The sequence below is a fragment of the Hemibagrus wyckioides genome, linkage group LG09, assembly GCF_019097595.1.
Source record: "Hemibagrus wyckioides isolate EC202008001 linkage group LG09, SWU_Hwy_1.0, whole genome shotgun sequence".
Lineage (NCBI taxonomy): Eukaryota > Metazoa > Chordata > Actinopteri > Siluriformes > Bagridae > Hemibagrus > Hemibagrus wyckioides.
Genome location: NC_080718.1, coordinates 20,669,300 through 20,683,421, shown reverse-complemented (window position 1 = coordinate 20,683,421; position 14,122 = coordinate 20,669,300). Strand labels below are relative to the sequence as shown.

At 39.5% G+C, this 14,122-nt stretch overlaps 1 protein-coding gene across 1 annotated transcript in view; it reads right to left on the bottom strand.

The window, feature by feature from the left end:
• The window catches only part of LOC131359248 (latent-transforming growth factor beta-binding protein 2-like), a 109,555-nt gene extending 100,431 nt beyond the window's left edge, over positions 1-9,124 (bottom strand). The window contains exons 1-2 of the mRNA XM_058398951.1: positions 8,266-9,124; positions 2,901-2,974 (exon numbers count right to left, since the gene is read on the bottom strand). Of these exons, the coding sequence (XP_058254934.1) occupies positions 2,901-2,974; positions 8,266-8,681 (490 nt within the window). The 5' untranslated portion in view covers positions 8,682-9,124. The remainder of the gene's footprint in view (positions 1-2,900; positions 2,975-8,265) is intronic.
• Between the last annotated feature and the right edge of the window lie 4,998 nt (positions 9,125-14,122).

Genomic DNA, 14,122 nt, shown 5'->3' with positions numbered 1-14,122 from the left:
AAAGGAATTTACAACTATTCTAACAAAGAGGAAGCGATCCTTACCGAAAGAAAAACAATGTGCGGGAATGTTCTCTGAACATGTTTGGGGGGAGACGGAAAAGCGGGGTAATTATGATCAGTCTCACACCTGCGTTCAGCTGGGACAAACCCAACACTGAATCGAGGGATGTATTATGTTCTCCTGAATAATTGTGCCTGTCATGTATCACTTCTTGAACCTGATCTCTGAAAGACTTTCAGTGATCCCATCCAAAGTCGAACCCCATCACATCTGCATGATTCTTCCTGTTGTAAAACTATTACATACCTGTGTGTGTGTGTGTGTGTGTGTCGGTGTGTGTGTGTGTGTGTGTGTCGGTGTGGGTGTGGGCGTGTGTGTGGTTAATCTGAGCTTAGTCACAACATGAATCATGGAGTTATGACACTGTAACTCAACCATAGCCCTAGGCATCAGTTCCTCCCTAATGAGAAAAGCTTGCCACTGACAGCTTTAAAATCACAACTCCGTCAGAGGCATAGAGGATTCTGGGAGGCAGGTTGTATTAAATGTTTTTACAAATGTCAGTCTGTTCTTTTTCTTTCCCCCACTGTGAGTGTGTTTTCTCTCCCCCACGGCCTGTAGTGTGTGTGTGTGTGTGTGTGTGTATAAACATATGAAATGCTTGATTGGGCATACATCTATAGCATACATCAATATAAATTTGGAGTAACACATAAATGTGTAACACACAAAGTATGCGTCCCCCACTGTGAATATTTTCTTTAGTAGATTTACTTCCAAATCGAACCCCCCAGAGTTGTCCTCGCTGCCAATCTGTGGTGTGTGTATGTCTGTCTGACTTAAGGTCTCCGACGTGTTTGAGGCCAGGCACAGTGGCACTTGTTTGTACTGATTTAGTCAGTCATGGTGTGTTATGCTCCCACCTGGGTCAAAGCCAGGTACTAAAGAGAGGCCACGTGTAGAGAGAAGAATGAATTTGCAAGCCAATCTTGATAGTCAGTGCAGCAATGCTACCTACTCTGACTCTGATTATATGTTTATATGCTTCCTAAATGCATGTGTATTGTGTGGAGGCATTTTATGTGCATCTTCACGTCACAAAATACAGGCCCTTTAATCATGACCCCAGGATCGCAATGTATTTATATCACAGATGCTATGCCTGTCCAATAGTGCACAATAACTGGAACAATACAGCTTTATTTTATTGACTATAACTACGATTTATCAAATAGAAATGAGACAATAAGGTATTCTGAACTAGTGTACATTACATTCATTGAAAAATAAAGTTAAACATGAATTTAACTTCAAATTAAAATTTTAATGAAGAACACTGTATGCGTGCAAAAAGCTAAAGTTAAGTCACAACAAAATGAAAAAAAAAAAACAAAACACGCCAACCCTGTACACAGGGCAGTTATAATTGAGGCTTTCCTCGATGTCTGCGCTTGTAAAACTTAAAGATAACCCTGGCAAAGGTTTTCTGAAACCTCTCATTTTGGAGTTCAGATCTTGAGGAACATAAAAAGGAGGTCATTGATAAATCTAATGGCTCAAATAATTCCTTTTCACTATGCCACACCCAGAATTTCAGATATTTTGAACAGTAAATCCTATATAACTATCTGTTCCAGATTTGACATTTCCTGCTTTACAATATATTCATATAACACTATTGTAAAGTATCTAATACAGCTATTCAGAAATGAACCTGAAGCAGATGTTCTGATGTGTGTTGATCATCTTCCAGGAATGTGCATTTTTTATGCACAATAAATAAGCTGCAATTTTGACTCGTGTAACTGCATTTTTTTTTTTAAATGAACCTCTATTCACTAGTCCTGCTGCATTATCTGCCCTTTTGCTTTTAATTATGTGGCAATTTCGGTATCCAGTATCACTGTGGCCAAATAAAAGTGGAGCTACACCCATAATTATGCACCTCTGTCAGGAGAACTGTGTGAACCAGATGCTGTGAGTTAGAAATTCATGCCCTAAGACGAACACTATGGCAGTGAGGGGAAAAAATACTTCTTTTGTACCATCATCCAGCAGGATGTTTGCATGCACACCAATCTGCAGTGGCAAAAACATGGTTTACAGGATCACATATGCAATTGTGTGGTATTTCACAACACCATCAGCCCTATATCTGTAGACATAATGATCTATCCTCACGAAGGCTGGATTGTTGGTTTGTTTTGCTGAACGCCTCTCTAAAATCTGATTTACATATGGAACTGACCTACAGGGCGGAATTCACAGGACGTTAAGCTTAGCAATTGTTATGTGAGTTGTCATGAATTGATGTGTGGTTACCTCGTAACATTTATGAGAAAACATGCGTAATCTACCATTTATCCATATTTAGAAGTGGCAGGATTGCTAGCAAGAATATCCAGTTAAGAGAGAATAAACACAAGCATATGTGCTTTTTTGGGGTGGAGGGGGGGGTCTGGATATACTTGCCACCAAAATTCCTGCCTCCTTGTTTTGTACTGGCTCATAGAACCAAAGATTGTAAAATCACAGGTTGCATAGATAAAGACTTCTCCAAACTAAGGTAACCACTACCAGGAGAAAAGATGAATCTTTGTGATCTCATGTCCTTTCCCCTTCAGTGAACTGCCGTTTCTTCCAGGAGAATTTTCTCCACACTTTGCTGCTTTGTCTTGCCCCTCTGTGTGTAAATTATTAGTCACAAACAAATGACTACTTTCTGTATGTAGAAAAGCCTGAAAAGATTCCGCACAAGTCAGAGAGATTCACTGAAACATTCACACCATGCTGGATTGTGCCGTGTTGGTTCGTGTTTACAGTGTAGGAGTGTGAGTATCTCTCACGCTGGCATGTGCTGCTACAGGGAAGATCATGAAAAAGTGTGTTTGACTTACGTTTGATGCAGCGGTTTGTTCCAGGTGCAACAGCCCATCCTGAACAGCACTGCTGACCCCCACACACATGTGGCCTGCAGGAGCAAAAAAAACACCATCTCTATTAGCACCATGCAGTGAGTTAGCAGCATGCTCCACTTCAGACAAAATAAAAAAAAAGCACACTCAGAGCTCTTGCCATGGCTGTAATGCTAATTCAAGACCCATGCAAAGACTTTCATGTTCCAGAGATATTCATTAAGCAAGCCACTATCGTTTCGTCTCGCTCTAATGTGGCAAAAGCCCCTACAGAAATATGTCAAATAATTGCACTTAAATTGTGTGTGATTCAGTAACATGTTCAAGCTGGTTCTGTAACTCTAGCCAACGCTGTGGTTCCACACTGCCTGTTATATACTGGGATCAGTGTGAAAATAAATACTGAGGGTATCTAAAATTTTGGCAGAAGATAGCAACCACAGGGTATGAAAATCACCCAGTGCTTACAGAGATACTGTGAAGTTTCACTGCAATGTTAGCTTTCCTCTCAAACAGAACAATCAATATTAAGTCCAGTCCTGGTGTAATGTTAGAAAGACATGAGTGCTATTATAACGTGAGGGTCATTCAGTTTCTCACAATTAACAGACAATCAATATCAATATACCTTATTAATTAATATTGTCTGGATCTGTGATTTTTAGAATTTTTGAACATTTAATACAAAGAAAGTAAATGTTACATCTCGAATCTTGAACATTAAATTTCCATGAATCTGCACAATTTTAGGTCCTGCATTGAACACTGAAGCATGTTCAGATGCCACACAGATGAATTTGATCCAAATGTATCATGGGGGACAAACCAAATCGAAAGAACCTCATATCAATATTTCAACAATTCTACATTTCATTCAAGTTGTTGTCAGTAATATAAATTTTATAATGAAAACTGCTACATGAAATCAGTAATAATGGACCCCTGTATGTCACTGCTTCCCTCTTTACCTCACCATTCTTGTGGCAATGAATTCAACGTGCACCTATGTCCTGTCATTGGTTTGTGTTACTCCAATTAGTTTGCCTGTGTATACCTTTTTCTATCAATCACTGTGTCTTTTGTCTTTCTGCATCTTTGTATATTGTTATATCTTCTTGTTTCCATGTTAACTCTGTTTTTTGACTCTTTTGACATTGATTATTCTTTTTCGGCTATTTTTGCTGTGTTCTGTCCATTGCTATGGCCCCCTGATATGACTGAACGTTTATCACACACATTTGACCTACAGGTAATGGTTTATGTGGTTGTGGAGACAGACAGAAATAACATCCTGGCTTATTAAGCAATAACATGTAACATACCAACTAACAAGAATGAGTCAGAAACAGTGAATAGCTTGACAGTAAATGTGTCATCAAGACATGCTCAGACTAGTTACTGAAGATGGATAATATGATGATAGATTATCAAATAAAGAAAGGTAAAGGGTTAATCAAATTAAGCAATAATATTTGACATTGGTTTCATTATGGCCTCTTTATTTTTTTCATACCACAGGCTGACATTTAATCTTGTAATTACACAAAGGGAATTGTAATGCTCAGGGGGAGAAAAAGAACTGACTCTTTGAACAGGCGTTTAGTGTTATTTTGAGAAACAGACAAAATTTGTTCCCTGGATAAAGTATCAATGGCAGGCTTTAAACAAGCGCAAAGCTGTCTTGTCTTTTGTGCAGATGTAAACTGAGACATGACAGTGAAGATATCAATGTAACGATGACATCAGTGTGCGAGGCATTTTCATCACACTGAGTGGTGAGTGGGATGACAGGATCAGCAGATAACTGACACCAAACATAAAGCTTGAATGAACATGATATTGAACACGAGAAACCGAAGGCACTGGGAGTTGAAGTGTGCTGCATAGTTATTCTACTACACCAACATGATGTCACACAAAAGTCATATGGATTCTTGCAAGATGTGTGAGAAAAGCCACATCCCTGGACCACACCCATCACCATAACCCCTAACCATTCACAGTTTTACATATGAGCTCATGAAACAGACCCATTCATTACTGGATAGATTTTTTGGCTTGAACACAGATGAAGTGTCAGATATTCTTTACAATGTTATGTCACTTTCACACCTCAGCCCTGCTGAAAGCTCCATTCTGATTGGTCAGAAAGTGTTGATTAATTATTAAAACAGCTGCTCTATTGAAACTGATTTAATACATTCGATAGTAATGACATACATATACTAGACACATGAACTGATTTTGTTTTGGAGGGGGGCATTTAATTGCCATTTTGGATGAAGTCTCCTGTGTCAGTGCTTTGTTACAGAGCTATAGCTGTAACTTTAAGTTCCAACACATTATTGCTTTGCGGTTTTTAGGTAACATGAAACGCTGCATTTTTTAGAGGCCGGTGAGGGAGTGACTGTTTATAGCTCTTACTGTACGATGTAAGTGATAACAGAAACTAATTCCAGAGAATATTTAAAGTTTATAGAATGTTGGAAAATTGCTGTCATATAAGGGAAATAAAACACTTCGGGACATGCTGTTATTTGAAAAATAATCAACTTCCTGTGGTAATAGGAAAGATTACGTTGAGCTAAATCACACCAAGACATTTCCACATTTATTTTCCTATTATAGCACAGCGTTCTGTGTTTAGTTCCTTGCCTGTGCCACTACAATACAGTAGAACTCTTAGAAAGTTGAAAGGGTTGAACGAGCCTATTTTCTAACCACAACCTTCAAACATACATCAGAGACCCAATTACACTAACAAGTGCTAGTTTTCATAAATGGGCTCATAGAAATTAGACATATAATATATATGATGCCCTTAAGCATTCATGCCAAGTCCTGATATGGCACGCAGAGAATGTGTCTTTGGTACAAAAGCTGTATTTATAGAGAACACCATAATTCTTATGTTTCTGTCACTTCTCCAATGTACAATGCTTTATTTGTGCAACTAAGCACATAATCTGAAGGCTTTGATAAATGAGATGAAAAAAATGGAGATAGGATGTCCGTGCAATCTAATGTTAGGTCTGTTTAATGTTTTTTAAAAAAATGTAAAAAATCTTTTCATCACTGAGGGATGGCCGTCAAAGAAACAGGTGTTTCTGATCACAAGCTGCATCTACAACAAAGGTGCCAGGGCTCTAAGGGAGAACCACATGTAGGACGGCTGTAGGACCTGTGCATCGACTGTAACACACACACACACCTATATGCACATGTGCACACACTTCACCAGGAATACTCTACAGCCAGGCACAAGGGCTTCAATATGAGTCAGATTTCTCGCAAAATAACAGACACATGTGGAAGAAATACCAGAAGGTTCACATCAAATGACACCAGCAGTAGCTGCCATCGTGTTTGTATCAAACAAAAATGTATTTTTATACTTATTACCAGATTTAATAATGATTACAGACAGCAGCTTAAAACAGGAACAAGCTTGAATGTTTATGCTTGTTCTCATTTTGGCCAAGAACAGCTTGAGTTCTGAAAAAGGAAAACAGCCTCTGAAGTAATAATAATAAGAATAATAAGAATAATAATTAGAAGAAGAAGAAGAAAACGAAGAAGAAGAATATGACTACACTCATTTGTCAGCAATTACAATGAAAAGAGATGTCTTTTATAGAGCAAATCCCAACAGGAGGAAGACCTCAAGTGAACAGCACCAACTGACCCACTCAGACATTCCTCAGGTCCACCAAGTTTACCCCTCTAACATCTACCTAAAATGAGTCATGGCCCAGTGTAGACATTCTTTCACCACTACTCACTACTCTATTCTTCAGAAGTTCATTAGATGGCTGCTTTATCAGACTGCTCATACATCATCCAATGTCCACTTAGCATGTAATGTCATGTGCAGATGGCTTCCAGCCTACAAGAGATTAGTTTTAGGTACACATTTTCTAGCACCTGTGTTTTACTGAAAAGACCAGTAAATCCATCAAGGGAATGTAAGTTCATGCATTTGGGGATTTGATAATACACCAGACGCCATTCAGAACCATACTGTACTACTGCTGTGGTGAGAATCACATTCTTGTCGTTCCTCGTCTCTGCACAGTATAATCCCCGGTGTTGAATTAACGCTTACAGTGTTTATATAAGTCAAGTTGGACACTGTGAGCACTGTAATAAGTTGACAATAAGGATTTGCTGTTGAATCGAACAACGGGGATTTTCTGTGAGAGGGATTTATAGACATTTATCGGCATTGATAGGTTTAAGTATTTATACAGCCATTGCTAATCTTCTGATGAGAATCTCATTCATGCCATTCATTCTTAGAGTTTATAGTCATTTATAGATCTAAACAGCAGAGCCCACATGACTAAGGTAACACCTAGAGAACTGAATTAACCCCTAAGTGTTTAAACGAACACTAAACTAAGTGCTGAATTTTCTCTTACACCATGGAATTTGCACCTAAAACATCTGAATGAACGCCAGCAGTGTAAAAATAGCTCTTAGACTATTCACTCCTACAAAAATGGTTCTTCAAGGGTTCTTTAGATGGTGAATGCTTCTAGCTTTCTTAAGGGGGTTCAACATTGAACCTTCCCAGAAAGGGAAATCTCTGTTGTAGTGTTCTTCATACAACATTCAAGTGTTCTATGAACCCTTAAAAACAGAGACCGAAAAAGCTATTAGTGTTGAACTGAAACTGAACATTTTTAAGGACTTCTTTGGGTTGTCTTAGTGGTGGAATTCTTGAACATGCCGCCAGGAGCCATAGTTTCAATAAACTCTCCTAAAGTTCCATGCACTCTTGAAATAAAGGTCTCCTCAAGATTTATTTGGATGGGAAATGTATTTTCTGAAAGGGATATCCTCTGCTGTAGGGTTCTAAGAAGAGTTGACTCTTCAAAAAAGGGACACACAAAAAATGCACATGATGTTTAATTAACTCGAACATTTTTAGAGGTTGTTTCAGAGGTGGAAACCCTTGAAAGTGCCTCCAGAAACCTTGTGAACCCTAATTTCAATCAGACCATCCAAAGCTTCCTGTACTCTCAGAATAAATGGTTCTTTGGATGGGTGATAAGTCTAGCTTTCTAAAGGGGTTCAGCATGGAAGCTTTTCCCTAACACCAGTCCTTATTTTCAGTTGGATCACCCAAAGGTTCCAACACCCATTGAATAAAGTGTTCTTCAAGGGTTCTTTGAATGGGAAATGAGTCTAGATTGTGCATGCATGAATTTCTGAAAGGTAAACACTCTGTTGTAGGGTCTAAGAGTGTAGTGGGACTTTTATTGTTATGCACAGGAATGCACACTAACAGAGAACCTGCAGAACCCTGCTGCGTGTATAAAAGCGTTCTCGGACCGGATCTTACCCAACCAGGCGCTTTGGATGAGCAGGTTTGCTGTCCGCGCGCTCAGGTGTGTTGGCTTTGCTGATGCTCCGCGCTCTGTGAGAAGCGACGTTCCTTCCAGCTTGTCTTGGGATTCTCCCGGTTTTCTCCTGGGATTCTCCGGTGTCTTCCTCCTGTAACGAAGCATGAGCCACCGGCCCGGTGTCGGTTTCTGATCGCGGACTTTTCTCCGAGTCGAGAGGGTGGTACCTGATGGGCCCCGGACCTACAGGAGCTCGGTTCAAGCTCCTTTCTCGCAGCTGCTCGAAAACGGCGTGTGTGGAGACGGCGGGTGCGTCTCTCCGCTCGCGGCCACCTGCGCGAGCCCTCCAGCCGTCACACATGTGCGCGAGCGAGATGCCGATTGACATCACGAACAAAATCCACACGCGCTCCATGTTTCAACTTCAGTTTAATCTAAAACTCCCAAAAAAAAAAAAAAAAAAAAAAAAAAGACTGCAGCGAAAATATCGCAGTCGCTGTCCAGAGTTTGCAGTTCAGTGCTTAAACTGAAGGGAAATCACGCGCATCCAACAAAAACTTCAAAAACGTTCACCGTGATCTAAACATAGTTCGCACGTAAAGTCTGAGCAAAGTTTTAGACAGTAGTAATATTAAAAAATAATAATAAAAAAAAAACAAAACGTGTTGAACGCGGCGTGCTTGTCATCCACTACGCGTGCGTGTGACGCTGATAAGCGCTCAGTGAAGCGGGATGTCTTTGTGCACGCGCCCGTTCACGCCTCATGGTGCTGATGTGCGTGGCGGAGGCGCCGTTGCTGCTCCCTTGCAGTGGTGTGGAGTTTGAATGGCGCTCTGCTCCCTCTCCTGCTCCTTCTCAGCTCCGAGTCATCGGGAGGGTTTAGGAGGCTGGGGGAACTCCTCCTCTGCGTGCTCAACCATGCAAATGAAGGCTGCACGCACAATACGTGCATTTATAATCATGCTGCATTGACGTGCATAGTCGAGTGCAAAAGTTTGTACGCCTTTAGAAGTAAATAAATAAACAAACAAGCCGAAAAACCTACTGGGAGCCTTATTATTTCTGAGTGTGGAATATATGCTCAGGTAACTGGAAGATGTTTAGGGATTCTTTGAGAGAGAGCTTGAAATTGCTTTGTGAATGATTTCCCTCATTTGATGAACATCATTATGAGGTTACTACACAGTACTAAAATGTGTTTTAAGAGTTCTTTAGACACGCTTATAAACACATTTCTTTTTTACATCCTCTTGGAATTTCATCCATTCATTCAATCTTTCATCTTTATTGCCCAGTTTATCCTTGTCAGGATTGTGTGAATCTGGAGCCTATCCCAGAGGTACGCCATAAATGGGATGCAAGTCCATGGCAAGATATCGTGTACACAAGTTACTCATTCACACACACAATTTAAAGTCACCAGTCCATCTAGTTGGGAGAAAATGAGGGAAAGCCACATGGCCACAGGGAGAACATGCAAAACACCACACAAACAATAACACATGCTTACAAACAAACCAGATACCCTGGAGGACAGTTGTGAGGCATCAGCGGTACCTGCTGTTTCAACATGCTGTCTCTCTTGGTATTTGATATCTTTATTTGGTGATTAACCTAGAGGCACATTTGGATAGAGGCCAAAAAAAAAAATCTATATATAACAATTATCTAAAAATGATATATATCAATATTCTAATTATAACTGACTAAACAATACATTCCAGGCTTCACTAAAGTCATGGATTATCTTAAAATGTTAAAAGTTATAATCTGTAGATCAGGGCATAAGCATGTAAGTGGCACAGATCTGTCAACTTAATTTCCATCTCAACTGCAATTTCTGATCAAATCACTGAGATGTCCATTTTTTAATTCATTATTGAAGCAGTATTGGTTTTTGAGCATATCAAGGTCACTATAAATAATAATAGCACTATAAAGATGATAAAAATGTGATGTCATGATATTGTACATAGCCATTCATTTTGCACCAGTGGACAAATGAGATATTCTGAAAATTCTACTCATGCTATACTCCACATATTGGTCCCAGAAAAACTTGGAATTGGCACTGCAAATGTCTGGGTATAAGACATGAGCAAGAAAGATGATGCTAGTGGAAGCTATTTATTACAAACCCATAAAACCCCCTAGCTAACATATGCACACCTACTGCAGCAATGTGCTCACTAAAACAACTATCTTGAGACACTGAAGGCAAAACACAATAAATCAGCTGCTCGTTAATGTTGCATGTGATTTAGAAATTACAACACATTCTTGCTTAGCATAATATAGTTCTGGGAAAACATGCAATATATAATAGATCACATCCATCTTTCCTCATCCCTCTTTACCATATCATCAGTTTTCTTCCGCTGACTGGAAGAAAAACCTTTCCCACTTTCCCTCAAGAGTTTAAACGATCCAAAGAGAATTGGCAACCTTATCCTTCTCTAGCCACAAGGAGACATTTGTACTTCTTATCCCATGGTTCTCTAGCACTGTTCAGAAATTTGGGTTCAATTCCATTAAACTCTCTCCAAACACACAACACAAATGCCTTTGCATTGAACTGCAGATTGTCCCAGCCGCTAATAATCACTAGAAGTGAAATAGATCTTTGTACCTTCAGGGAAAGTGGAGGCTGATCAGATGTTTGACGGGACTAACAGTTCAGACCCACATGGGCTAAGCAGAGTATTTATTACAGTAACCAGCAGAACTGCAGGCAGTTTATCAGATCCAAACCACTAATGGAGACAGAATGAAAAAAGGTATGTTCATAGAGTCGGCATGTCTTCAGTTCAGAAGTGCAGAATCTCTGGAAATGAAGTGAGTGGCTAAGGCCAACATACTCTTCTCAACTGTGTTTTCTTTCAAATGAGATGTCTGAGCTAGCCGTTTTTTATGAGTCCCGAGTCTTCAGAGAGTAGACCTGTGTTACATTCTGGTGATCAAGAAGCAACCCATGTAGAGGTAAAAAGTTTACAGGAGATGCTCTTGGTTTTTATGGTCAACTATAAATTCACTACATTGCACAAAACGGCTCATCAAACTCACTGTATTAAAAAGACAGAACTGGTCAACTATATCATCTTAAATAGACAACTTGTCTTTCACATACACAGATAAAAATACTTCTCTGAATATTCACTGCAAAGTTTTCATGTCATTATAGTGCACAAGCCTTTACTCATTTCAGTCCACAAGCCTCAGTCAAGCTAATACCATGTGACAGACTTAGCATACTTACCATACCAGGTTTGACGTTTCCCTTCCTTTAACACATACACTTGTACTTGATCTCCTCTCTACGTCCTGTACGTACCACACACACACACACACACACAGACACATAAGACATATTCACACTGATAAACGGACCTCACCTCTTATGGGGAACAGAATTAGGCAAGGTTAGACACAGTTATCATACAAGTCATTTGTATTGTGAATTGTAAGGGGGTAATTAGAGCCATATCATAACACACTGGTGAAGAATGGGACGTGTGTTGATGCTAGATTAGCATGCATTCCTAACAGTATTCTCTGTTGTCTTTGCAGCCGCATTCGCTTCAGCCGTGTGTATGTTATGGGTTATTGTTGTTTGTTCATTGAGCTGAGAGACATGTCTGTACTTCTGTCTACCAGCAGACTTCTGTGGAAGATATTGTGTGGCTGCAGAATGATAATTTACGGCAACAAAGCTTTAATCTGGTCCAGTTTCACACAAATTGCAGCATCTGCAACAACACAAACGGAGTATCAGGAGAATTGTTTTGGCTGCCACTACACAATACACACAAAGAGACCTTAGAATACCCTCGCCTGACAACAAGGCCACTCCTGCATATTCACACAGACAACAAAATCAAAAGCATTTAAGTGGATAAACAACAGGAAGTCTAAGAGAGGATGAAATATAACTCCCAAGATAGCTTTTTGTCAAGCCAAGACTTGTGTGCAGCATAGAATGAAATTCTTTACTTGCATGTTCATTTCCCACAGACAGACTGTACAGCAATAATCATTATAAAGAATTCAGACATAAGTATAGTTAGTGCTAGGGGCGCATTAATACAATTTCTTTCGGACAGATTGCATGTATTTTATTAATACAGTCACGGATAACGAAATACTTAACTTACTTAGCGTTAAGCAATCGGGGCACGGGACATGAAACACTCTATTTGATTTTGTTTATGTTGGGTGTCGCTGTCTGCTGCTGGCAATGAACTCCTCTTGCTGAGTTTTATGTGTAAAACCAAGTCAAGTGGGGTTTTATTGTCTTTCCTCTATATAGTTAGTATACACTGGAACGAAATGTCCTTTCTCCAGGACTGTGGTACAACACATAACAGTATAGAAGTACAAGACTACATAAAGTGTGTATCCAGAACAGTGGGAGACGAGTGTGAGACAAGAAGTACGCAGAACAGTCAATACACAGGACAATAGATACACATGCAGTAACAATAAAACAGTTTAGTGTGGGAAAGCTATTGCAACAATGTGCTGTAAACTACTGAGTAGTGTTGCTGCAATAAATATAGCAGAAATATTGGCAGCAATATAAATATTATAAATAGAAAGAGTTTAATGTAGTATTGTGAAGTGCAGGTATACTAGGTTTGGGGTTTGACTAACCCAGATAAGCACTATGAGGCAAGGAGTCGAGTAATCTGCTGCCTCAGGGAAGAAACTGTTAAGGAGTCAGGTGGTGGTGGTGACAAGGATGTTCTGGTACCTTCCACAAGATGACAGGAACATCCATGAGAGGTATCATCAACAATGCCGGTGGCTCTGCAGATGTAGTGGTTTACAGCTGATCAGGAAACTTTCTATTATTCCTCTGTAGAAGACACCATTTTAATAGAGGGCAGTGGAACTGGACCTGGATCAGCGGTCATTAAAAATGAGATCAAGGTGCTGTGAATTTGTCTAGGACCTTAACTCATGAGCTATGTGTAAACCCTTGGGTAGGTATTTTTCTCAATGTTTAGTGCACACAGAACTGAACCGCTCTCTTTCACTTGTTAAAGTTTCCTCGCATGCTTAGTTTGCTCCTCCATATTTGTGAAAACCTTTGTGCGCTTATTAAACAGAGCACAGTATACAATCAGTATACAACAGAGCACATCAAAAGTGTTGCTTTGACTGCCGTCATTAATTGCGAAATATGTGTCACATATTATTATTGAGTGGTTTTATAAGTAAATGAATAAGGTAACAGATGCAAAATGCAATAACAGGACTAGTGCATTTTCTTAAATAAAGAATTTTAGAATAAAGACTGCTGTATTGTATTGATGGCTTTGCATACAAGTGAAGAAGATTGCTTAAAGAAGAAAGTAGAAAGTGTTTGTTTGCCGTCTTAGAAAAAAATGGGAATTTTAAATCCTCACTTTGTCCCTGAGGGTTCTGAAATATTGTGTAGACAGAAATGCCAAAAAACTTTAACACAAATTCCTTGAACACCCTCAGTGCAGATGTATTAAACTATTATTATCCGAATGTATTGTGCAATTATTATGCAATATCTTGTTGATTTTGAGTTACTGAACTCATCTAATTCCAGTGACTACACAAACAAGCTAACAACTATAAGACATCTTTAATAAATATGAACAGACTTTGCTTAGTGATTCTATGTCAACCCTATAACAGAGGGTTTCCCCTTCAGATAAGGACCCTCAGTCGAAAGCCGGACCCCTCAGCATATGTGTGCTTTATGAGACAGACTGTTTAGTTAGGTGGTGTATAGATCAAATATAAAAATGATCTTCTGAGCCGTCAGTTCTACCCTCTACAGCGTTCATTTGCTCTTGTGCTGAACAGCTGCAGTCCCACAGT